The sequence below is a fragment of the Amphiura filiformis genome, chromosome 18, assembly GCF_039555335.1.
Source record: "Amphiura filiformis chromosome 18, Afil_fr2py, whole genome shotgun sequence".
NCBI classification, from domain to species: Eukaryota; Metazoa; Echinodermata; class Ophiuroidea; order Amphilepidida; family Amphiuridae; genus Amphiura; species Amphiura filiformis.
The window spans coordinates 168,224-193,500 of NC_092645.1; the positions used below are offsets into that span (position 1 = coordinate 168,224).

At 36.5% G+C, this 25,277-nt stretch overlaps 2 protein-coding genes across 4 annotated transcripts in view; both read left to right on the plus strand.

The window, feature by feature from the left end:
• LOC140139723 (uncharacterized) overlaps window positions 1-25,277 on the plus strand; it is a 190,408-nt gene that overhangs the window by 21,861 nt on the left and 143,270 nt on the right. The window contains exon 1 of one of the 3 annotated variants that reach the window (XM_072161429.1): window positions 20,575-20,795. The exons of 1 other annotated variant lie outside the window; for it this stretch is intronic. The gene's annotated coding sequence lies outside the window, so the exon portion shown is untranslated. Of the gene's footprint in view, window positions 1-20,574; window positions 20,796-25,277 lie in introns of those variants that run through there. One more of the 3 variants, XM_072161427.1, reaches the window with a different exon arrangement.
• LOC140139655 (uncharacterized) lies at window positions 10,288-10,731 on the plus strand. The gene has a single exon (XM_072161358.1). It carries the CDS (start codon window positions 10,288-10,290, stop codon window positions 10,729-10,731), a length of 444 nt encoding a protein of 147 aa, XP_072017459.1.

A 25,277-nucleotide genomic window follows, 5' to 3' on the forward strand; every position in this document is an offset into this window, starting at 1 on the left:
CAATCCTCTCCATATACATTTGAGGATAGGGGGAAATGGGGGGGGGGGGTTTGACTCATTTTATACAAAAATAACAATCATGCAGAACATTATGAAATAAATTTTTGGTACCAATTTGTCAAAACTAGGTCTTTCCTAGTTAAATTATTTACAACATCAACAATGTCCATCTGGTAAAAACATTTTGGCCCTGGTATCCCAAAGGTATAATTGAAATAATTGGATAGAGCAAGGGTCAAAAACCTGTATATTTTTAATGCTAAAATATTTAGATGGATTCATCTAATAGTTCTCAAGGCTTTCTATAGTTTCTGAAGGGTTGGAATACAAAAAAAGGGGTTTAAAAATTTTGCAGAACAAATTTTCTTTCTGGTGTAGTAGTAATTTGCAAAATAATGAATTATTTTCAGATTGTACATCTCAAACTCCGGCACAAAATTCATAACGCGGGCGGTGGACGCTAAACTCAGAATCAAGTTTCAAGTGCTTTATATTTGTGATTTCCTTTCTTATTTTTAAAACTAAAAATTCAGAGAAAATTGCATGTTTTTACAATTTGTTTTAGCAAAGTTCTATCAAATCATTACTACCAGGGAATGTTGGTACTTATTTTGATATCACTGAATAGAGGCAACCCATAGCTATCCATTAGATAATGTAACAGTATGGGTTTAGTATAATCAGAAGGTGGGAGGTTGTATGTACTTGCTCCAAATTCCTCAACAGAACAGCACACTTCCATAAATATAATTTGCCCCCCATACAAACACATCTATTTTTTAATAATTAATTTGTTTTAAAAAGAGAAAAAGTTTAGTTGTCAGTGCAGTTGTACAATTTTAACTTAAAACAGTGGGTAATGGTGAATCCAACCAGACAAGGACACAACAACTGAACCCCATCAAGGATCAATAAATGATGCAAGAGGATACCTTGCATATGCGAACAACAAAAGAAAGAGCAAGGTATACAAACTTGATGTGGGGATAAAAGTAAAACACAAGACAGTATGCAAGGGGATAACAACAAATGTACTGTAGGCACACTCCCCATGGTCATGAGTGGGTTTGGGGGGGGGGGGGTGCGCAGCCGGCCTGTGAAAAGAAGAAAAGAGAAGGAGGAAAAGAAAAGAAAGGGAAAAAAGAAAAGAAAGAAAAAAGAAAACGGAACAATGTAAAAAGAAAGAAAGAAAACCTTTGGGCCTATAATAAATCTGTAGTGAGTATCGTACGCCGGGGTGGCACTTTCAATCAACCTAAATATTTTGCCCGAATCAGCCTAGCCTGAATTGTCCATACCCAGCAAACACAAAAACGTTTTAAAAACGTTTTAAATAAGTTATATTTTGGCTTTTGGTTTAGGTAAAAGCGTTTTAATAACATTAAAATGTCGGGTTATATAAAGGTCATGATAACGTTTTAAAAGCGTTTTGTATGAAAACACACTACAACAATATTTTTAAATGTTTTCAAAAAATGTTATTGTAAAACCATTTTTGGAAACATTTTTGCCAAATATTGTGTCAATACTTAAATAACATTATGTTAAAATATTTGAACCAAGCAAACACAGAAATGTTCTTAAAATGTTTTTTTCAAAACCTTTTAATAACATTCAAATGTCGGGTTATATAAAGGTCATGAAAGCGTTTTTAAAACGTTCTTGAAAATATTTTGGGCAAACATTTTTCGCAAAATATTTTTTCAACCCCCAAATAACATTCTGTTTAAAATTTTTTGTATCAAGTTTTCAAGAATGTTTTTGGAATGTTATTAAAACGTTTTTATACCCTTTATATAACCCGACATTTAAACGTTTTCTGTAAAACATTTTTGTTTTCTGAGCAGTAGATTATCAAACAAATGTTCTTTAAGGTTATGAAAACGTTTTATACTCTTAATATACCCTTTATATAACCCGACATTTAAATGTTTTCTGACGACCTTTTATAACCTTTTGCGAATGATGTCGAAAACGTTTTGTGTTTGCTGGGTAGATTAGGACCTATAAAGCGTTGGTGCATATAAGATATCTGTGGAATTGCTCAATTAGGCTGCCCTCACCGATGTTGTAAACTCTTAACCAATAACAAGCCATTGCTTGCTGCCTAGGTGAGGTCAGGGTTCACTCTTTTTTTTTACACCGCTTTTGCACCATCTTGCTGATATCCCGAGCACCATGGGGGAAGAACGTCTTAATGCCTTAATGCTCTTATTTATTCACAAGGATATCAAAATTGACTATGGGAAAGTCATAGACATGTTTGCCACGAAGTATCCTCGCAGAATGTTGTTAAATAACCCACTTGCAAATTAAAGGTATGTCACAATATTTCAAATTTATTTCAATAAATTTTCCCCTTTGCCCACATTGGCCAGAGTTGTCCAAATAAAACTGAAATAATTGTCACCAGTGACCACATATGAATTTCTTAAAGAGATATGGCAAAAACGTCCTAGGTTGCTGTTCTTACTTGTTATAAATGGAGTGTTTTCATGCATCGCGCAATATTTTACCATAAACATAAAGCCAAAATTTTTTTGGTTTTGATTTCAGTGCAATTAAAATAAAAATGGGCCAGACAAAGTAACGAAAAATACCCCAAAATAGGCCTGTCTAAGCGTGTTAAAATGCCCCAAACCCAGGAGCTTCCTAGCATGCGCGTCGCAGGAATTTCTCAAGGGGGGTGTGATCATAGACATACCACCTAGACCTATCACTACCCATCCCTGACCGTGGCAGTAGGTGAAGCTACGTATCCAAGGTGATTTTGGTCGGGTGGTCGGACGCGGAGAAATAAGCGTTCATGTCTGGAGAGAAAGACGCGCTCGTTTGCGTGATTGTTGTGCCATTATCGCTCGCGTCAAATGCAACATGTTCCATAGACGTGAACAAATCTGCTTGCTTGCGTCCGGGTATGCATCTTTGTCAAAGTCGTTGCTAAGCAGTGTCGGCTTCACTACACGAACCAAAGTCATTGGTCTTGGTACTTGTTTGTCTGGGGGTGTGATGATAAACAGAAATAAATGGCCGCGTAGCGGTCATCCCGTCGCGCTTGCGCGACGCAGGGGGGTGTCTGAGGGGGATGTGCCCCCCTCCGAATTGAGAAACTTTTGAAAAATGAAGACCTAGTTGAAGTGATTTGGTGGACAATTTTGGTACTATTAGTGTGTAAAATTTTAATTTGAAAAAGCCGAAAATTTGTGAAATGACGCCTTTCGTGAACAAGTTTTCCATACAGTTGTAGGCCTATGAATTGTGTTAAACACATATTGATAAATGTCGAAAGCAGAAGCAAAAATGGCTACTTTTTTATCCACTACGCAGGGGGTGTCTGAGGGGGGATGTGCCCCCCTGAAAATTAAGAAACTTTTGCAAAATGAAGACCTAATTGAAGTGATTTGGTGGACCATTTTGGCACTATTAGCATGATTAGTGTGTAAAATTTTGGTTTGAAAAAGCCGAAAATTTGTGAAATGACGGTCCATGAAGCCTTGCGTGAACAAGCCTTGCCTACAGTTGTAACTTGTAGGCCAATAAATTGTGTTAAATACAAATTGGCAAATGTCGAAAGCAGAAGCCAAATGGCTACTTGTTTATCCACTACGCAGAAACCTTTGCAAAATGAAGACCTAATTGAAGCGATTTGGCGGACCATTTTGGCACTATTAGTATGTAAAATTTTAGTTTGAAAAAGCCGAAAATTGGTAAAATAATGGTCCATGAGGCCTTTCGTGAACAAGAGTTTTCCCTCCTGCAGAAGTTGGAAAAATTTGCAAAATGAAAGTCCGATTGAAGCCATTTGGTGCACAAGTTTTACACTATTTAAATCATTGCTTCAAACAGAAAAAAGGGTCCGAATTCAATTTTAAACCTTTAGGCCTACGGGGGTAGGGTCCGGGGGTAGGGTGTGGGGTGTGATGATGTGTAGAGGTGTTGGTGTTTAACATGTATAGGCCATATATCCATGCCAATTAACAATTAAAACCTTACGTACGTTGCCAGGGTAGAGGTGTGACTGATGATGAATGATGTGTGTGATGGGGGTGGGGGGGTGTGTGGGGGTGTTAACATTAATCGACACATTTATGTATGTTGCCAGTCAATACCGGGTAAAGGGGTGAGAAAAATTTGTGTGGGGGTAGTTAAGGCATCTATAGGCCCATGATAACGGAAGTTGATAATCCCCTATGCCTTGCTCATCATCCTCCTCTCCTCTTCCCCCTCTCTCTCCCCTCTCTCCCTCTCTCTCTCTCTCTCTCTCCCCCCCTTCCTCTCTCTCTCTCTCTCTCTCTTTGCCTTTTCTCTCCCCCCCATTTTTATTTTTTGGACAGACACAGGGGGGTGTTTCACATCCATAACACCCCCCCTGCGTACGCCAATGCTTCCTAGGGCTTGACCCCTGGACCCCCCAGGGCTTCGCCCCTGGAACCCACCAGGGGCCCTAAAGCGGGCCGCTGGACCCTACACCATTATGACGCTTCGCTCGCTACGTTCTATTGGGTCATATTTTCAGGAGTGACCCCCCTTTCTCAAAATCCTGGATCAGCCCCTGCCCATTGTAGTATGGTAAACCATGGTTGACCATTGTTAACCATGGTAAACGGGTATAACCATGGTTGCTCACACCATTTTCAACCTTTTCATTTCATTTCATAAAATGTTTATTCATAAATATTGTCATCGGAGTATAAAAAACCGAATTGCAACAATTTTAGATACGGTACAAATTCAACAACATAATCATCAAAAAATCTACTGGTATAATGAGAAAATATCAAATGAGCATTAACCAGTACATACATGTATAGGCTCCATACATGCATACAAACCCCAACACACCCAAGCACCCCATGCACATCCAACCCACACACTCACCCCCACATCCCACATGCATACACCCTCAGCCCCTCTCACACACACCCCAGTCACACAAGATACACATCCTTCATGTCCACACTCACCCCACCACCACCACCCCCCCCACACACACAAACATTCATGTACACACCCCTACACTTAAAACCAAGCCAAGATTAACAAGAATTATCTTTAAAAAAGACAAAGTTCACAGAACAGGTATACAGGCTGTATCAAAATGATTGGTACACGCCAGTTTCCAGTGATTATCGACATGACTGCCACATCAATGCAACATAGGATCCGCATTTAATTTGTTGATAAATGTCATAGGGGAATCCCTCTGTTGACCAAACTGCAAGTTATTTGAACATGATGAACATGGTTGACACTGATGGTAAAAGTCAGCAAAGGACAAATACCAATTAACCATGGTCATGCTACCATGCTTGAATTTGTCAACTTTCCAACAACTTTCAACCACGGTTGACCATTGTAATCATGACCATAATCTGCACTGGTCATGGATAACCATGGCCAACCATGATTTTAAAAGCATTTTTCATGAATCTATTTTTGTTCATGGAGTGAACCTCTAATTTCACTTCCACCCAAATCTCATATGCTCAGTTTATCCCTTACATACCATGTGTCTTGAATAGCTGTTGTAGCTCACCAACCCTGTGGTTAAGAGGCTAGGAAATATTTCCTAATATCTCATACCCTCGTTTGTATGCCTTTTTGTAATCCTGCTTCCTTCCACTGAGAGGATACTTTACCTTGCCTGAGAGAAGAATTAATAATATCTGCAACAGGCTTACTGAGTTCATAGGCAAATTCTTTCAGAGACTGTACAGTGTATGAAAATTTTAGCCTTTTTTCTAATCATGTTTACTATTGGATTCTGGCCATCACATGATTATAACAGGCTTTACTGATTGGTGAACAATTATTTACAAAGTGATGAGGCTGGGCATATAGGAAAATTTGCAATTATGGTTGACCTGTTGGTTATGAATAGTCCTGCGAGTAGGACCTTTTTTTCTAAGTTACCAGACTATACTCATTTCACACTATGATCACTCTCTGACATGGTGCAAGAAAGATGAATCTCGAAAGTCCAGTGACCGCGCCACCCAAAAAAAAAGGTCCTACAATATTCGGGAAGGGCGGTTAGTGTATTTTTGTGGTTAATCTTTCTTGAGCTACAGGGTGTCCCAAAAAAAAGAGGCCCCTCATTGCGCCCTCTTTTTCTCCTATTTCTGAAAAGTTGATTACATATATTTTGGTATGTAAAGAAACCTTTAATCGTTAGCTTTAATAAACCAAAACAATTATTTCAATCGGCTCACAACTTTTGAATATATGCCCTTTTGAATAAAAGTACCTGTTTTTCACTCTGTCCACGGATAGCAAACAGAGTGGTTGGGATGGCTCATGCTGTGGAGTGGCCTGCACGATCACCAGACCTCACACCACTTTTTTTCCTTTGTGGCAAAATCTAAGATCTTCGCAAACGTATTACTGAATGCATTCGCAAGTATCCGGCGCAAAAGTATGGTATGCAACGCAATTGATGCAATGAGGACCAGGGCTGAAACCTGTATTCGCAGCACAGTAAACTCAGTTCAGAAGAACCAAAGACAAACCAAACAGCCTTTAGGGAAAAAGAGAAATGACTTATGTTGTAAATAAAAAAGAAATCAAGAAACAACAAAGTAAGAAAGTAAGAAACATAAAACAAAAAGGCATAAATAACCAAGAAAAAATAAGTAATTGCAAGCAAAGCAAAAGAAGTCCCATTTTACCCACAAATTAATGACACTATTAACAAAATCCATTGCCCATAAACCCACCAGTAAAGCCCATTCCATAAATAAAGTTGTTTTATAAAGTTATCATTGAGGAATGTTTGATATTCATGCATGGTATGTGTACTCCTTTTCAATCTTTGAATTAGCCAAACCTTCTCCGTGGACAGAGCATATCTTCAAAAGTTGTAAACTGATTGATAACATTGTTTTAGTTTATTAAAGCTAACGACTCAAGGTTTCTTTACATACCAAAATATATTTGATCAACTTTTCAGAAATAGGAGAAAAAGAGGCGCAATGAGGGGCCTCTTTTTTTGGGGACACCCTGTATCAGAGTTAATAGAGTATAGTTGGTAACTAAGAAAAAAAACAGGTCCTACTCGGTCCGACTAGTTATGAATGGGATGTTTGACCATGCCATGGTTGACCATAGTTGTGAAATGGGCACTGCAGTCAACCGCAAACACACCCAAGCATGTACCATGTGCTTGACCATGTGATTGACCATGATTGACCATAGTTAAACCATGTTTTATGAAATGAAAACCAGTGTAAGAAAATGCAAGGTCAACAACTTAATGACCAGTTTTCAACCCTGGGTCTTTTAAGAAGTCAGGTATCAAATTTAGAAGCATGTTCAATTGTTCATGAAATCCTCCATAAATACACTGTGGAATGCGCATCATGTTATGACCCGCATCTTTGTAATATTTGTTAGAGCACTTGGGAATTACATTGTAGTCGACATTCCCTTTTGATATTCCCTTTTAAAGGGAATGTGATGAGCTGATTCTCATATTAATTATAAATGGTGGCACATATATTAAAAGTGCTCAACAATATTATGCAGTAATAATAATAAAAAATATAATTATATTGTAGTTTGGTTGGTATCCAAATCCAACTAAAGCAATGTCTGTTTTCGCGCATAGTGTTGGAATTGACGTCCCACGGGACTGCCCAGTGCCACATTTCTAGATTATATTTTATAATTTAAAACAATTTTTTTTCTCTAAAACCCAATGCTATAACACCACTCACTCTCCCAACAGAGTAATAAAATCTCTATATGTGGTAGCCCTGATTTTTCTGCTTACAAGAACCATGACGTCACACATATACAAAGGATATCCCTGCACAAACTGGCTATGATTTGACCCATCGTGATGAAACTAGGATTATACAATTTTGTGACAGGGAGTTGCTTAAATCTTTTAACTCTTAATAGATGGAGAAAGATTAAGAGTTTTCTGTTAAATAAATTTAATTAATTAATTGTCATCCAAGGTCAGAGGTCATCAATCAGAGGTCATCCAGGGTCAAAGGTCATATGGGGTCAATGGTGTCAAAAAGTACCTCATCAAATTAGCGAAAACACCTGTCGCTGCTCCACCAGCATATTACATTTTTTACAACATGTTTGTGGCACTTGAACTTTCTATTAAATTGAATAAATTGAACTATTCTAACAGTATACAATCAGTTAGGCAATAGAAACAAAATCGATGCTTGTTCGATCCGTGTTATTTATGAAATCAATTAATTTACTATTGTTAATTATCATAATATAGTAATTATTGCCTTTAGTGACATTGACCGATATGAATGTAGCATTAATTCTTATTAATTAGTTGATAGTTCATTAATAACAGACATCGAAGCAGCATCGACGGTCAATCCAAAGATCAAACAAATTTGTTTCTGGTGCCTTAGACAAATACAATTTGCACATTTCACTAAAGTCTTTTTTACAATTGTTCAGACATAACTCAAGTACATCTTATATCTCTAATGCCACTATAATTGTCAAGATGTCAAAACTTTCTTATCATTTTTATATTTGATTACCACCAACTACATTTATTTTTATATGTCGACTAATAAAACGCCATGAGAATACATATTATACTAGTATTTGATTCCTGATCTTCAAGTCTGTTTCCATGCCCACAACACACCCAATTTCCTCTCTGTACCAGACGCATCTCTTTTAAAGGGATTTTTATTAAGAGTATTTTCTGTAGACCTTGCATGTTGTCTGGTGAATCTGTTCAACTTTGGCCAATTTTCAACATTATACAGGGTGTCTCAATAAAAATAGGACATGCGCATTGAGGGGGTCAACTTAAAATATCGACAGTAAAATTAAAACTTTTTTTAATATTCAAAAACCATGGAGTGTCTTTTGCAAAATGGTGCATAAACCATCAAAATCCGTTCATGCATCGCTGAGATAATTGGACTTACACAAAAAGAGTCATTTTTGGACCTTTCCAATGGGGCAATACACATAAACAATAATGTGCTGCATTGTAGTTTAGAATGGAAGAAATAAATGAAGTATTACTTCCAGTGTTTAACTTTTCTTATTTCTCACAAACTTGAAATTGCTTACCGAGAGGAAGCTTTCATCCAGTATTCTCTTGTACGTCTTCAGCCCCAATATTTGGCACGTGGGGGCGCTGTTGGCTATTCTGAGCCACTGACACCAGACGGTGTCAGCCGGCTCAGAAGAGAGTTACACGGCGGGCAGGTAGTATCTCCCGGCGTCCCTGTTGAGGTCGCTCTTGTTAATCCTGATGTGGCAGGCTTCGCGAACTCCACGACCAAACCATGACTCATCCTGGTCGATGATTTTGACCTGTTCAGTGGGAATGTTATGTCCTGTGTTCCTGGCGTGAAGTGCTACAGGAGAGGGTTCACGTTTATGTTCGCGACTTCTAACCCCTAGATTACTTCCAGTGTTGCTGAGTAGGAGATAACTTGCTTGAACAGCAACTATACTTTTTATGCTATTGGTGTTATTTATCAATTTTTGTTTATTTCAACATCACCTGGACAATTTAATTTTAATGGAATCAATTTCTTTAGAATTATTTATTTCAACCATAATCAATTGTAGGCCAGTCATGTGGTTTTGCTTGAGAGATGCGTGAACAATATTATTAGAAGATATATTCACATATTTACCCAAGGAGAAAAGTGTGAAAAACATTATTTGGGAGATTTATATATTGATTTTTAAATTCAATGTGTTTCATTGTATGAAATAATTGATCGTTAACAAGTGTCAATGTCTATTCCAGTAAAATATTCTCACTTGTAAGTCAATGATTGATTCATTATACCATTTGCAACTTTGATTTCATCAAACATGGTTGGTCACCAGTACACTGGTCGTCAAAGGACCTTCATGGTTCTGACTGTGCCAGGTTTATTAGACATTTTCCTGCTGTTCAGCCTCCTCACAGACACACCATACGGTTAAATTACCTGAAGTATGTCAACCATTCTACCAGCCTCAACAGAAACAGAGGCCACTCTGGCTGTCCAAGAAGCGCACGTTCAGCTAGAAACATTAATGCTGTCAGACAGGAATTGTTAAACAATCCTAATGTGAGTGTACGTCGCAACAACTTACCACATATTTCAAGGGCGACATTCAACAGGATCGTACACGATTTGCATTGGCATCCTTATCGCATGCAGGTGAGACATGCTCTACACCCAGGAGACTTCAACGGCGGATTGACTTTTGCACCTGGCTGTTGAATAGACCCCAGAGATTTCTTAGTGAACTTATCATTAGCGATGAAGCAACTTTCCCCATACCATGAATGGTCAAGTGTCGACATTCAATGTGCGGTGCTACACCGATCGCAACAACCCCCCAAGGGACATCAACTATGACAGGCCCAATGACCAGCGCAAGGTGACCGTATGGATTGGACTTATGGGTAATAACACAATCTATGGCCCTGTCTTCTTTGATCAAACTGTCAATGGGCAGCGTTACCTTGACATGATCAATGATGATGTCATTCCACAGCTCAACCAGCGCTTCCACCAGCAGCAGAATGGTGTATTTCCACGACTCTGGTGGGCTCAAGATGGGGCACCAGCGCATCGCTCTAGAGAAGTCCATGACCGCTTGCAACAGCTCTTCCCAAATAGGGTGATTGGGATTGGCCATGCCCAAGAATGGCCTGCAAGGTCGCCGGATTTGACTCCGCTAGATTTCTTTGTATGGGGTTACATTAAGGCCAGGGTGTACTGAACACCGCCAGTAAGCATCCAGGACATTAGGAACAGGATCATAGCAGCAGTCCAATATCTGAACAGATGGTGCGTCGTGCTGTGCTTCACATGCGTGTCCGAGCACAGAGATGTTTGGACATGAATGGCCAGCAAGTGGAGGGCCGAGCTGCAGCATAATTGTGATGATATCCAAAGAAAGATAATGGACTATCCAAAGAAAGAGTATGGAGGAAAAAAAAAGAAAGGATAAAATGACTAAGAAACTGATAGACTTCTGATAGATTTCATATTTGTGTTTATTGTTTGATATTGATGAAACTATTCTAACTCTATTTGCCAAACAAATTCAGAAAACAGAAGAAAAACAAACTCAGAGAGACTGTTTAAATATTAATCAGAATGCAGATACATGTATGAAGAGAAACATGACTGAATATCTATATGATTTGTGAAGATAATTAAAGTCACCCACAGTCAACTATTAATTCTGAAAACTGGTTAAATTACCTGTTTATTTATGTGCAATGCAGCAAATTTTGAAAGCAATTTAAATCTTGCACAATTTGTAATGCAGACGAGCTCAAATGGAAAAATGTTGATATGTTGTGCAATTGTTTATTATGTATTTATTACATATGTTGTGTAATCTCATTGCATTTCAAATTACAATTTGTTACAGTCAATTTAAAATATTATAATTAGAGAGGGCGGCCTATCTGCTGTGTCCTGGCAGAACATCAGTCAATATGAGACATTAAATATTAAATGCGAGGATCCAGAGGATACATGCCTGAGAAAATATATAATAATTAAAGAAACGGAGCTCAGACAAACTGGCATTATAATAAAGGAGAGAAAAAATCAGAACTGTTCGGATTCGAACCAGCGTGCACTAACGATTACATGTCGTATAGCTCACCACCACACGCCACAACAGCTCATGGCAGATCTACCGGCGAATTGAACATGTAATGATTTTATTCTCTCGAAAATGTCTCACGGCCAATGTAATTTTAATTATAATTAGAGAGGGCGGCCTATCTGCTGTGTCCTGGCAGAACATCAGTCAATATGAGACATTAAATATTAAATGCGAGGATCCAGAGGATACATGCCTGAGAAAATATATAATAATTAAAAAGCGGAGCTCAGACAAACTGGCATTATAATAAAGGAGAAAAAATCAGAACCGTTCGGATTCGAACCAGCGTGCACTAACGATTACATGTCGTATAGCTCACCACCACATGCCACAACAGCTCATGGCGGATCTACCGGCGAATTGAACATGTAATGATTTTATTCTCTCGAAAATGTGGTGAGCTATACGACATGTAATCGTTAGTGCACTCTGGTTCGAATCCGAACGGTTCTGATTTTTTCTCTCCTTTATTATAATGCCAGTTTGTCTGAGCTCCGTTTCTTTAATTTAAAATATTGACAACTTTGAGATTCTTTTTATGATTATAACAAAGATAAGTTTACTTTTCAAAACAACTCACAGAATGTTTTAATTTCAAAATTGTGTGCAATTTATTTAACTCAGGAATTATTTATGAAAAGTGTATGAAAGGAACACATGCATGTTCAGAAGAATTGAGGTTAATATTGTTTTAATTAATTAACATTTCTTTTTGCTTACGTTGGTCTGACTATATGCAGGTATGTCATATTGATCCCCGGGTGTTGATCATAATAAACGGAACTGGTATTGAACATGTTGAATCTGCTGTGTATATGCATTGCTTTGTATTAAAACGTGTATGCTTTTACCATTGGAATGGACCAAATTTGGGATGTGTTACGTAATCAGGATTATCTCAAGTATGCATGACTGAATCCGAAATAAATTGATACCATTGATGACGGATATTATGAGCTTTCAAAATATACCTGAAATATTAAATCATATTTTATGCAACTCAAGTTACAAGCAAGAACCCAGAGGGCCTATTTTTATTGAGACACCCTGTATGCTCCACAATATCTGTTAGCACTGGTTGTTGTGGTTTGAAATAGGTCACTGAACCCCATTTATAGCTGTTTTCAAGCTGAAATTGGTATAGACATTATTAAAGAAATGTGTTGTTTTTGTAGACAATGTGAAAACATGTTAGGTTTTAGGATGCTGGAACTTTTTCTTTTATAAAAAGTCAGTTTTCATTTTAATACAAAATTAAACATTGTGTATAGTCTTTGATGCTCCAGTGCAAACAAATGACTGAGAAAAAGCTACATAATACATGGGAAGTGAAAAATATAAAAAAATGTGACATGTCCCAGCAAACACAAAATGTTATACAAAAAACCTTAAAATGTTGATGTATATTAAGGTATACAATGGTATAAACATTTTAAAACATTTTGAAAACTTGCTGCAAAATATTCTAACATAATGTTATAAAGTGTTGACAAAATATTTAGCAATTTAAATGTTTACAAAAAAAATTTACAATAACATTTTGACAACCTTTTAAAATGTTATTGTAGTGTGTTTTTTTTTCATATAAAATATGTTAAGAATGTTTCATGACCTTTATATAAACCAGTCATTTAAATGTTATTTAAATATTTTGATCAAAACCAAAACACCAGTATACACGGACCCTCGCATGCCACGCAGAAGATCACCGACCTGTAGCCACACAGGTGTCGCTTGTCTGCCAGCGATTCCCTGGGTATATAATGACTTAGGCTGATTGCGTCATCACATCACGTGCAATGCATGCATGAGCCGTGGTTTTAATAGTGAGATTTAGTGAGACCTGGTTCAGTTAGGGTTAATAAAGTTACATTTCATTTAATGTCGTACCTGAATGTGTTTTCAAAACCGCATAATGCGAATGCCCTTTAAAAAGGCATTTAAGAACATTTAATTCTGAGAATGCCCCTTTAAAATGCATTTATCTCAGTACAAACATTAACCGAAGTAGTGAAAATTGAGGCCAAATTTCCTGGCAAGCCATGCAATTTCTCTATAGAGCTGCATAAATGGTGGACATCATATTGAACCTATTCACCCTATTGCGCATTTTTCCGAGAAAAGTACAGAAATTGGCACAGATGTAGCTGCACTGATTATGCTCTAAAATATTCTTTCAGGAAGTAAACTTTATTTGGTGATAACTTGTTGGGTTTAAAAATAATGGCCTTGGAAATGAGAAGGGAAAGGATGTAATGCTTCATGAAAATGATCCAATCTGTAAGTTTAGAGTTGCCTGTAGCATATTTGGAGGAGATATGTTCTTCATTATATTTTGTACAATGTAGATAATGTCAGGAAGTTATAAAGTTAATAAGTTACTTCAGTGGTAGGACCCAAGATGTTAATGTGCGAGCACTTAGAAATTGTCCTACAAAAATGTAACCATTAGTTTTGAAGCAATTTTGTGACTGACCTCTGACGTAAATTGTCAAATAAACAGCTGTATATCTTAATATCTATATACTGTTATGAATATTTATGTAGACATTGTTTCCTTTCTCTCCTGAAAAAATAACTGATTATCTTTAGAGTCAAGAAAATACAGCTTTTTCTTTTTCTTTTTATACATGTCCTACACAAAAGTGTTTGTCATTATCTCCTATACCTTCACTGTGTAGCCATGTGGCAAATTTTGCCTTTTTTAAACAACTTTCAGCGTTAAATTATACTGGGGTAGTGAGAAAAATATGAGTTTTCTTCTGATATTAAAATCTCAGTTTTGTTGATGAAGAAAAATGGGGGATGAAGCTGTTGATCGGGTGACACACCCAATGTTGTTTTTATTCTAATTGAAACTACTAAAATTTTCCTAGAATCCTCCAGGTACATCAGGTTTCGCTTCCAAACAGGATACCATAGAAAAAACTCCTAGCAACTTTGTCTATGTTGTTTTTATTCTAATTGAAACTACATTTTCCTAGTTTCCTCCAGGTGCTACAATCATGATAGAATTTACAATATTTGTAGCAACTTTTTATCAAATGTAAAAAAATTGTTGAATATAAAAACCATGTTAATCTGTTTTATTCTAATCAAAACTAAATTTTGAACAAGGTAGCTCAACATTTTATTGGAAACTATATAAATGCCTACCAAAACGAAATTACCCCCCTTTATTGCGAGATAAAACTCAAAATCTATGCATTACATTTAAAAACCGAAATTGTAAAAAACAAACCCAGGTTAAGGGATCTGGAAAGAAGCGTTTTGAGCGTTTCGACAGTATTTTTGTGGGACATGAGAGCACATCAGACATATCGAATTGCATTCTGAATACGAAGAATGTCTTTCTGATATCAAATAATTTTAATTTTTTGAAATTCACGATATAATACAAATTTTATGACAAATTATTAAAATTTGATATTTTTCACATTTTGATATATAACAGTCCTCGAAGTAAATTTTATAAATCTAATGACATATTCTTAAAGTGTATGTAGCTGGGAGGAAAAGCCAACAGTCAATTGAAAATTTTGACCTTTCATATTGAAGATATGGATTTTTTTCCCAAAAGACCTAATTTTTTTTTTTGGTGTTTTGGGAAAAAATCCATATCTTCAATCTGAAAAGGTCAAAATTTTCAATTGATCGTAAACTTTTCATCCCACCTACATACACTTTAAGTATAAATCATCAGATTTATAAAGTTTACTTCAAGTACTGTTAAATATCAAAAATATCAATTTTAAGGGCTGGGGTATGACGTTTGGACAGTATTTATTTTGGGACATTAGAGCACATCAGGAATATAAAAACTAGTAATTTGATAAGTTAAAATAAGATTTTTAACGGAATAAATCTAAATAATATGATTATGCAGTTTATTCCGTTAAATATTTATCCCATAATTTCCCTCATTCTTCAGGCCCTGCCCTCTATCGGGTGCTAATATAAAGTTTAAGCTTGATTGCTATTGTTTTTTTCTATTGTTTCTTCCTTGATTGCTATTGTTTCTTAACCATGGTCAAACATGCAAATTTTTGACCATGGTTGACCATGGTCACTTTAGATAGACCATGGTTGACCATGGTCTCTGGCCGTGGTGCCATTTTTCAAAAACATGGTTGACCATGGTTGACCATGGTCAAAAACATGGTTGACCATGGTCAAAAACATGGTTGACCATGGTCAAAACCCTGGTTGTTGAACTATGGTTGACAATGGTTCAACCATGGTCAAACATGCTAAGTTTTAACCATGGTTGACCATGGTCACTTTAGATAGACCATGGTTGACCATGGTCTCTGGCCGTGGTGCCATTTTTCAAAAACATGGTTGACCATGGTCAAAACATGGTTGACCATGGTCAAAACATGGTTGACCATGGTCAAAAACATGGTTGACCCCGGTCAAAACCCTGGGTGTTGAACTATGGTTGACAATGGTTCAACCATGGTCAAACATGCTAAGTTTTAACCATGGTTGACCATGGTCACTTTAGATAGACCATGGTCAAAAGGTCAACCATGGTTGACCATGGTCTCTGGCCGTGGTGCCATTTTTCAAAAGCATGGTTGACCATGGTTTGACCATGGTCAAAACCCATGGTTGAACCATGGTTGACCATGGTTAACCATAGTTCAACCATGCCTTTTTTGCATAGGAGAACTGGGGTTCCTTTTGCTATTTCAGTTTTAAATTCTGATGCATAAATTTTGAGTTATTATCTCATAATGAAGGGGGGTAAAATACTTTTTGGTAGATGTTTATAAAATTAACAATTATCCTGAGGATTAGGCTCGAGTTATGTCAATTTATATCAAGTGTTCGAAACAGAGGAGAATTTTGAACCAACCCCGTTATACATGTACTGTTCCAAACTCCTTTTTTACAATCATTGTTAGGTAAATTCTTTGAAGTGTCAACTGTGTGGGGTGTGTTGGGGTATGTGGGGTGTGTCTTAAAGTTGCATGATTGTAAATAAAAATTCCTTTAAAAAGGAATAGGGCAAGCAAATAAATTGTCAAGATAAAGGTGTAGTTCCATATTGATAATGCAGTATTACTTCGATTTTCACTTGTCATCAATCATTAGCAGAGGAGTGAAATTTTGATTGAAATAATTAAACTAGGAAGGTTGGTGTTGGAAGTTATCTAAATGACGAAGAGACCAAGGAGAGCAATCAAATTTGCAGAATGATATTGTAATATATCCAAAGGTGTTTTGTTTTTTCCATATGATAAAAACTTATATTTATTATAATTGTTTGATTGAGTTAGGTTTTGAAGCATGAAAAACAGTCTTGCAAAGTATAAAAGGTAAGAAATTGCTGCATAGTAAGACTGAATTGCGTGCTAGAATTCCACGGACTATACTGACTGTAGAACAACTCACCTCCTCGTGGGACTACACAGTAAAAGAATCCCACTGTAGGACTATACTGACTGTAGGACTACTTTATGTCACCCCACCTTTTAGGACAACAAAATAAAACATAAAAACCCTACACCATAGGACTGTACGGTAAAACATGTCTACCAGCAGGCTGCTTTTAGTGACCCCACCTTTGTAGGACTACACAACAAAAAAGCCCTTCACCATAGGACTTTACGGTAAAATATTTAGAGGAGTATAGGCCAATTAAACATTGAATCACCACTCATGAATTGAGGTCAAAACCATTATGTAAATAAGATAATGGCCACTAAAATGGGCTCACAGAAATGCGTTCATTATTATGTAAATGAGATGTTCAATGTTTGCATGTCATCTCAAAAAAGGACATGTTGACATAAATTAATTGACTGCGATGTTGACAAATAAATCTGTGTGTGAATAGTTGATTCAGTGTAGCCCAACTGTACATAAAATCTGGCAATACCGCTAAATCAATAAAAGAAATGAAAATATATGTTTCAATTTTCGGATTTGCATACAAGTAATTCTAGTTCATCCAAGTTGTATAACAGTTATTTCTTTTAATACAAACACATTTCTTGTTAAGACGACTTTGTAGCACTGTTTGAATATCAAAATGAAGTAATAATTACAAATTTTAATGTACACTATCGCCTCTGTAGTTTCCTGAGTATATAGACAGCACGACTATTTTCTGCAACGCTGTGAGCAATATGTAGGGGAGAGCGGGAGTGTTAGCCTATATTTTTCTGACCAGCCTAGCGATGTCAATTTTAAGGTTAGGGGTGACCTGATTAGCCCATGTGAAAGCCCTATGTCTTAGCTATATACGGCCACAATCCCAGAACTATAGGCCTTACAATAGCAACAGGATAGAGCAAACAAAAAAGTTTTGCAAAGTGGCGAACCTGCCCCAATATGGGGGGGTAAGTTCACCCTAATCACAAAAAAGGTTTAAACATTGCATAACAATAACATATTAAATGCAAACATTTAGTAAGAGTATACAGGGCATTCATTCTCTTCTGGGGAGTCACTAAATTTGTTGCAGGGGTCGGGTCAGGGGTAAACCTACCCCTAGGGCGAACACTCCCGCTCTCCCCATGTCAAAACCCATAGCAATAGGGACGAGAAGCGTGTTGCGTTTCTCGCCCAAAAAGGAGTCTGGCAACAGTACATGGATAATGGGGTTGGTTGGTTCAAAATTCTCCTCTGTTTTGAACACTTGATATAAATTGACATAACTCGAGCCCATGATGACCGACTCGACTCAAGTTTGGCGACTGGATGATACCAATTTCTATAAGGCTGGTGTGTTTTCGATCGACAAACACTACACAAACACTACCAGGTAGACCAATTCGGCAGTGGCGTATTTGGGTCATCATATTGGGGGGGGCATCGACCATGATTGGGGGCAACAGGTCTGATGGGGGGCACAAGCCCTTTTTAGGCAATTTTCCTATGGGGATATTCTAAAATTTCAATTCGATTGGGGGACACATGCCCCCATGCACCTATGACACTACGCCACTGTAATAGCAATTGTGTAGCAATATTTCATAAATAATATGATTAGGTGTTAGCATCATATTTGATTTTTACTAATGTGTTAATGAATTAAACATTGTAAATAATGCATTTTTTACATAGTCATGGAAATTCAATAAGTTTTTTCTGAGATATGAATGTGTCACTCAGTTGTCTGAACAATCAGCAACCAAAGTGCCTAGATGATTTGAAAGTATTTTTTTTTTGAGGAAAAAAAAAAAAAAATGCTCACAATTTTGTATTTTTTGTTCTGATGGGGAAAACACGGGGGAAAAGTCCAAGATTGGGGGTGCCCCACATGCCCCCCTGGCACCACCACTTACTAATTAGGTTTTTTAGAACTGATTAGGATAGGGTTATTTTGGAACTATGTTGGAATGGCGAAGTCCTAAGTAAAAATAAATGGGTATCTGAAGGATGAACTGCTTTTAATGAGGCTGTTTAGAAACTGATTTGGAATATTGTTGCGCTTAAAATAAAAGGTTTAGTGAATTTGAATGAATATGGTCTAATTTGGAACTAATTAACATTAGGATGATAGGAAATTGCTCTTAGTGATAAGTGAGCGAGAGTGTTTAGAAACAGGAGGTCTAGCACCATGACTGGCCTCTGAAACTCAGAGCTTTAAAAAGTGGTGCACAGACTCTTTACTACATAAGACATCCAAGTGGTAATTCCTTGGGGTCCTGGACACCCACCCTATGCAGGTTTAAGAAGCTAAATTGACAAAATGGGCTGCACTGCAAATAATAATTAGATGCAAGCAAACTATTAAAATTGAAGTTAAGTGGTAAGAAATTAATGGCGCTGATTAGTTCTCATATAACAGACCTATTAACTGCTGTCAGTTTCGTTTCTTAACACTTTCCTTGACTTATAATATGAATATTTCCCTTTACAGCCTTGATTGTTTTGTCTATATAGTTTCTGTTAAAACAGTTGGTTGGCAGTAAAAACATATACAAGCATGTATACATGTATACGGAATGAATGGGTGTTTATGAATTTTCAGGAATGGGGTCGTAACCGCGATAGGAAACTATTTTTGAAATGTGTTGTTTTGGCATGGGAGGGCTATAATGATTTACTAATTTTGAACGGTGAGGGTTTAAATGAACTGAGTTGAAATTAATTGTGGCTAAAATGAACTGATTTACATATATAAATGTCTTTTAGGTACTGCTTATTACTATTGAAGGTGTTTCAAATGTAGTAATGACTTGATCTAGAATGGGTGGCAGGCCTAGAAATATGGTGTGAATCCAAGAATTCTAATGTTCTCCAAAACTGATTTGCATGAAAAAAACATTAACACTTTGAGCCATATAGTATACTGGTAATATTATTCTCGCAAGATGACATGAGCCTGGGCGGGGTCTTACACCATTAACTTTGATTGTAACATTCATTTGCTTTGATGTGAATACTCTAATTTCATAGTTGCCACTTTTTTCACTAAATGCAATGTTGGAAAGGAGCCCAACTTTTACCGTTTACTATTAGTTACTGTCAAATCAGGTAGAAGAAATGGTTTTTAAAATCAGTATCTTAACATTCAATAGTAGACCAAAATATGTAATTCCTTGCTTTGAATTTTGAATGCGCTGACTCCATAGTTGCCACTTATATCACAAGGCAAAGTTGTAAAGAAGCACCATTTTACCATTGGTAACAGAACTACATACAAAAGCCAAAGCAGGTGACAAAAATGGTGCAATAAGTATATAGGGTGTTCAACATTTAAAGTAGCCCAAATTTGTGTGTAAGCCACTCTATGGCAACTATGTTCCATTGAACTTGACTCTGTATTAACCTGTCAGTCACAGTCACGTGAAGCAAATTACATTCCTGTCTGTGCCACCATGATCATGTTCATTGGTTAGCCTATGAGTGTGCTGCTAAGATAGGCCAATCATATACCGGTACCACTGTGATCAGACTGAGGAAACACACAAAAGCTGATTCCAACATTGTTTGTGCTACTTACTGTGTATAGTATTATAGCTATAGTGTACATGTATATAAAATATATCTCTTTGACTAAAATATCATTGCTTTGCTCTATCTTAGTGGAAGTTAGGAATTTTCTACTACTTGGACTTGGTATATAGCTTACCTATTAGGAATTTTAAGTTAAAGCTAGACTTGTTTGGAATATACCACCAGAGGTCACACAATCGGTTGCAGTAAGTTTGATATTTTGGATATTTAGGCCTATATATTACTTAGTTAAGATTTAGTCTTGTCTGCATATAGGCGTAGATCCGTGGGGGGTAAATCCTCCAATATTTTGCCAGGGGATGGTCCATACAATCATCCCCCAATGTTGACGCCTGATAATGGGTTTCTGACCAAATTAACCTCATATTTGCCCATTTTAGCCCCAAAAGTGCAAATTTTCACGCGCTTCACACACATTTATTCTACTTTTACACCATATTTAATCAGTTTAGCTTCAAAATAGTAAAAATTTTGTGTGCTTCCAGCATAATTGTACCATAAACTTATTCTGTCGCCAAAAGGTGCTGGATTGACTATATTTGAAGAATTTTTTCCAACTCCATCCCGCCCAATGTCAAAAAGAAATCTACGCCACTGCTTGTCTGCTTTAGTCTTATATCATGCAGTGTAATTAAGTTTAGTGATTAGGTTTGGACATTTGATTCAGCTTATATCCATGCAGTTTAGGATTGGAGTTACAGATAGGAGCTGGAACATTTATGATTTAGAATAAGTGTTCTGTTTAAGATTAGGTTCAGGGATTAGGATTCAGAATTTTGGTTCAGTCACAGGCGGACTGGCCTTAGAAAGGAGATCAGGAAATTAATTTGTGGTTGGGACTTGGTTAGGGCCACAAAGCAAGCCATAATTTTCTTTGACTGGGCCAGAATATGGGCGGTCACTTAAACATTTATGTGTTATATTGGATTTTAGGGATATGGTCTGAACATTTATGATTTTAGGTTTCAGTTTAGGATTAGTTTCACTGATTAGGGTTTAGAATTTGGGATATAGACTTAGTTTAGGTCCAGGTATATGGATTATTTTGCACACTTATGATCAATTTAGGATTGGTCCAGTTTATGATCAGGATTAGGGTTTAGTGTTTGAGTTTATTGTTCAGTTTGGAATTAGGTAGGCCTACCATGATTAGGGATTAGCATTTGGGCTAATGACTCAGTTTAGGGTCAGGTTTATGGATTATTTTGCAAATTTAGAATGGGTTCTGTTTTTACATAGTTTTAGGAGATAGGGTTAGGTTAAAGGATTAGCATTTAAAAACCCTTATAATTGAGATGTATGGATCAGTGTATAATTTGGTTTATGGTTCAAATTGAGTTTGGTATAGGGACAGTGGTTTAGCATTAATAGTGGGTTAATTTTAGACTTAGGTTTAGGGACACTGGTGTAACATTTAAGATACAGGTTCAGTTCTGGATTAGATTGATGGGTTATTGTTTAGAATATAGGATTTTGGATTAGGTCAGTATCGTTTAGGGAATACCGTTGGGGTATGGGTTCAGTTTGCAATCAGGTTTAGTGATCAGTTTACAATTAGGTTTAGGGTTTAGTTAAGCATTTGGTTTATGGAAAATGGTTAAGCATTAGAATATTAATCAGTTTAGGATTAGGTTTAGGGATTTACATTTTGCATTTTGACAGGGTTCGGTTTTTGCCGGCAAAAACCTGTTTTTTTGCCGTTGCCGGTGGCAAAAACTGGCAAAAACCTGTTTTTGCCAGTTTTTGCCTGGTTTAAACCGGCAGAAATGGAAAAAACTGGCAAAAACTCACATAAAATCACTCAAATATTAAAAAATAATACAGAAAGCTCATAAACAGCAGCACACAACATTTAATGAATCATTCAACATAATTTTTGTCTTATCAAGTCCTTAAAATGAAAAAGTTTTGAATCTGATATATACCACATTTCGGTTAATTGCACTTGAGCAATGAAAATGCATGCCTCTAATTTCTTAATATGTTACTTATAATTACAAAATCAGGCCTTGTTACACTCAGAAAATGATTTTTGTAACTTAATCATTTGTTTTGACATGAAAAAACTGAACTATAAATCACTTTTTTAGTTTTTGCCATTTTTGCCGGCAAAACTGTCAAAACCTCTGAACCCTGCATTTTGGATTAGGGATCAGTTTAGCATTTGGTTTAGAGATAATGGTTTAGCAATTAGGATTGGTTTCAGTTTTGGATTAGATTTAGGGACTAACATTTTCAGAATAAGGTTTAGGGATGATGGTTTAGCATATAGGATTAGGTTCAGTGTAGGATTAGGTTTATGGATTAGCATTTTTAATTAGGGTTCAATTTGAAATTAGGTTTGGGGATACTGGTTTAGCTTTGACGATTTGGTTCAGTTTAGGTAGGTTTAGCGATTAGTGTTTTGCATTCTGTATTAATGGGTTGCTTTTTGATTTAGGTTTAGGGATTAGCGTTTGGGATAAGAGTTCACTTTTAGGAATAGGATCAGGGAATAGCGTTTTTGATTTAGTACGCATTTCATTGTTTTGTGAATTTTTTCTTGACCTGCTATATAGTGGCATGCCCAGCGTTGGCTTTTGGGGCTTTATGGGGTACATTTTGGACTCCCAAAGCTCTTAGCCCCCAGTGTTGAATCTTAAAGGCTTCTGGGCATTCCTCATGTAATACTTAAAGCCATAATGTACAATCTTTTTAATTTAAATTTGGGGTTTTTTTTTCAAACCCAATTTCACCTAATTAAAATCAGCCAAATTTGTTGTGTTTATAGGACAACAGAGCAATTTTTATATTGAATTGATTTGTGTCTAAGGAACTGATTTATATCTAGTTTATTTTAATTTTACCTCATTATTTTTGGCCTACAATGGACAAAACCCTTCCTAGTCCTTATTATTAATATTGTTTCATCATTGTTGGTAAAGAATAACAAGATGTTATGTTTTTAATAAATACAAGGAAAGAAAATCCAGATTTGTTAACTCCAACTGCTCTATTTCACTCGTTTTCGCCATTTAAAAGAAAATCTTTGTTGTACCATCGAGGTATACACACGCAACAACGCATCGCATTTTGTAGTCACACAAATTGTTAACGCACAGATACGCTACGCATACGCAACGGTTCAAGTTATCTGCATGTGCGGCGCATGTTATGGAAACACCACAGAAGCACTGATTTCACAAAAACCTAGCGGTCAAATGGTTCCGTTTTAGCTGATAAAATGTGAATTTTTTCAAGTTCTTTCCCCCGATTTAAACATCAAGATATGAATAGATTTCGCCCAAACTTCTCAAGGGGCTGTGGATTTACCCAATGTTTACATAATGTAAGATAGAATAAAATTCCTTAAAAAAGGAATGGGGTGCCCAATGTGAGCGTGGATGTAATATGTGATGCGATCAAGCAAAATCAGTCGGAACTCGGAAATATTAAATTTTCAGTTTCTTATAGGCTACTAAATAGCATTTACAAAGTTGCTTTTGCAGAAAAACCCATTGAAATTGGACAACCAGTTCCAAAGATATTAGCAATTAAAGTGTTTCCAAAACAAGAGGAAACAAAAGGAAATATTCGCTTTGTTTGGCTATATCTCAAAATCAATATTGCAGAGTTCCGACTGATTTTGCTTGATCGCGTCACATATGGTGAATTCCATGGTGTGTAGATTTATGATTTTTCTAGGGAAGAGTAGAAGATGATCAAATGCAAGAGAAATGTGTTTGATTGGGGAAGGTGTTCTGACAATCCAAATATATACTTAGTCCACCTCAGATGACCTGTAACAATTTTGGCGCAGAATTGTGATCGACATTACTTAATTCACCTCGGATGACTTTGATCTGACATTCAACATTTTCGCGCTTACACCAATCATATCCATAACAATTTAACTCTTACAACTTCCTGTCAACTCTCTAATTTAAAACTCTAAATTTCTGTCTCTTTGCCTTTTCTGTCTTGTACCATTAAGATAAGCAAACATCTCCATGATCCAATCAGGTGGTGAATGATGTGCATTCTCTAAATTCAGTAAATTCCCATCGTCAACCGTGTAATTAAATGGGATTATTTTGAATTTTTAAAACGCTTGAAATATTACAAACAAATAGGCCTATGTTAATAAATAATATAAATAGAAGCTAAAACCATTGGGGTTCGATAATGAACCCCACAAAACTAACCGAGTATATGGAAAATGCCATATGGCCGGGCGGTTTCACAAGTTGCCAGCTCTATCATGCCACTCGCCGCCTGGACTCAATCTTGCATTTTTTTTTTTTTTTTTTTATTTTTAATACAGTTGAGTAGTCCGCCATATTTACGGTATGATATGTAATATGCACAACCTCTATTGTATATTAACATCGGCATTTTAAGATTGTGTGATTACTTCCTATCCATATGTATCGGCACATGAATAACCTTCTTTAATGTTGTATACTCTGAAGATCCGCTTGAGGACAGATATTTCATTAATTAATTAATGTCATTAAGTTATTTTCATTATATTCCATTTTTAGCGAGATGCTCACTCGCTTGATCCAAATTATATTTTTTGTTCTAATTCAGATATTTTTGCAAATTAATTTGCTTCTTTTTGTTAAGTAATATATTAAGTCTATTTGTTTTGTATACTTGTTATGTCCGACTCCTTATCTAACTCT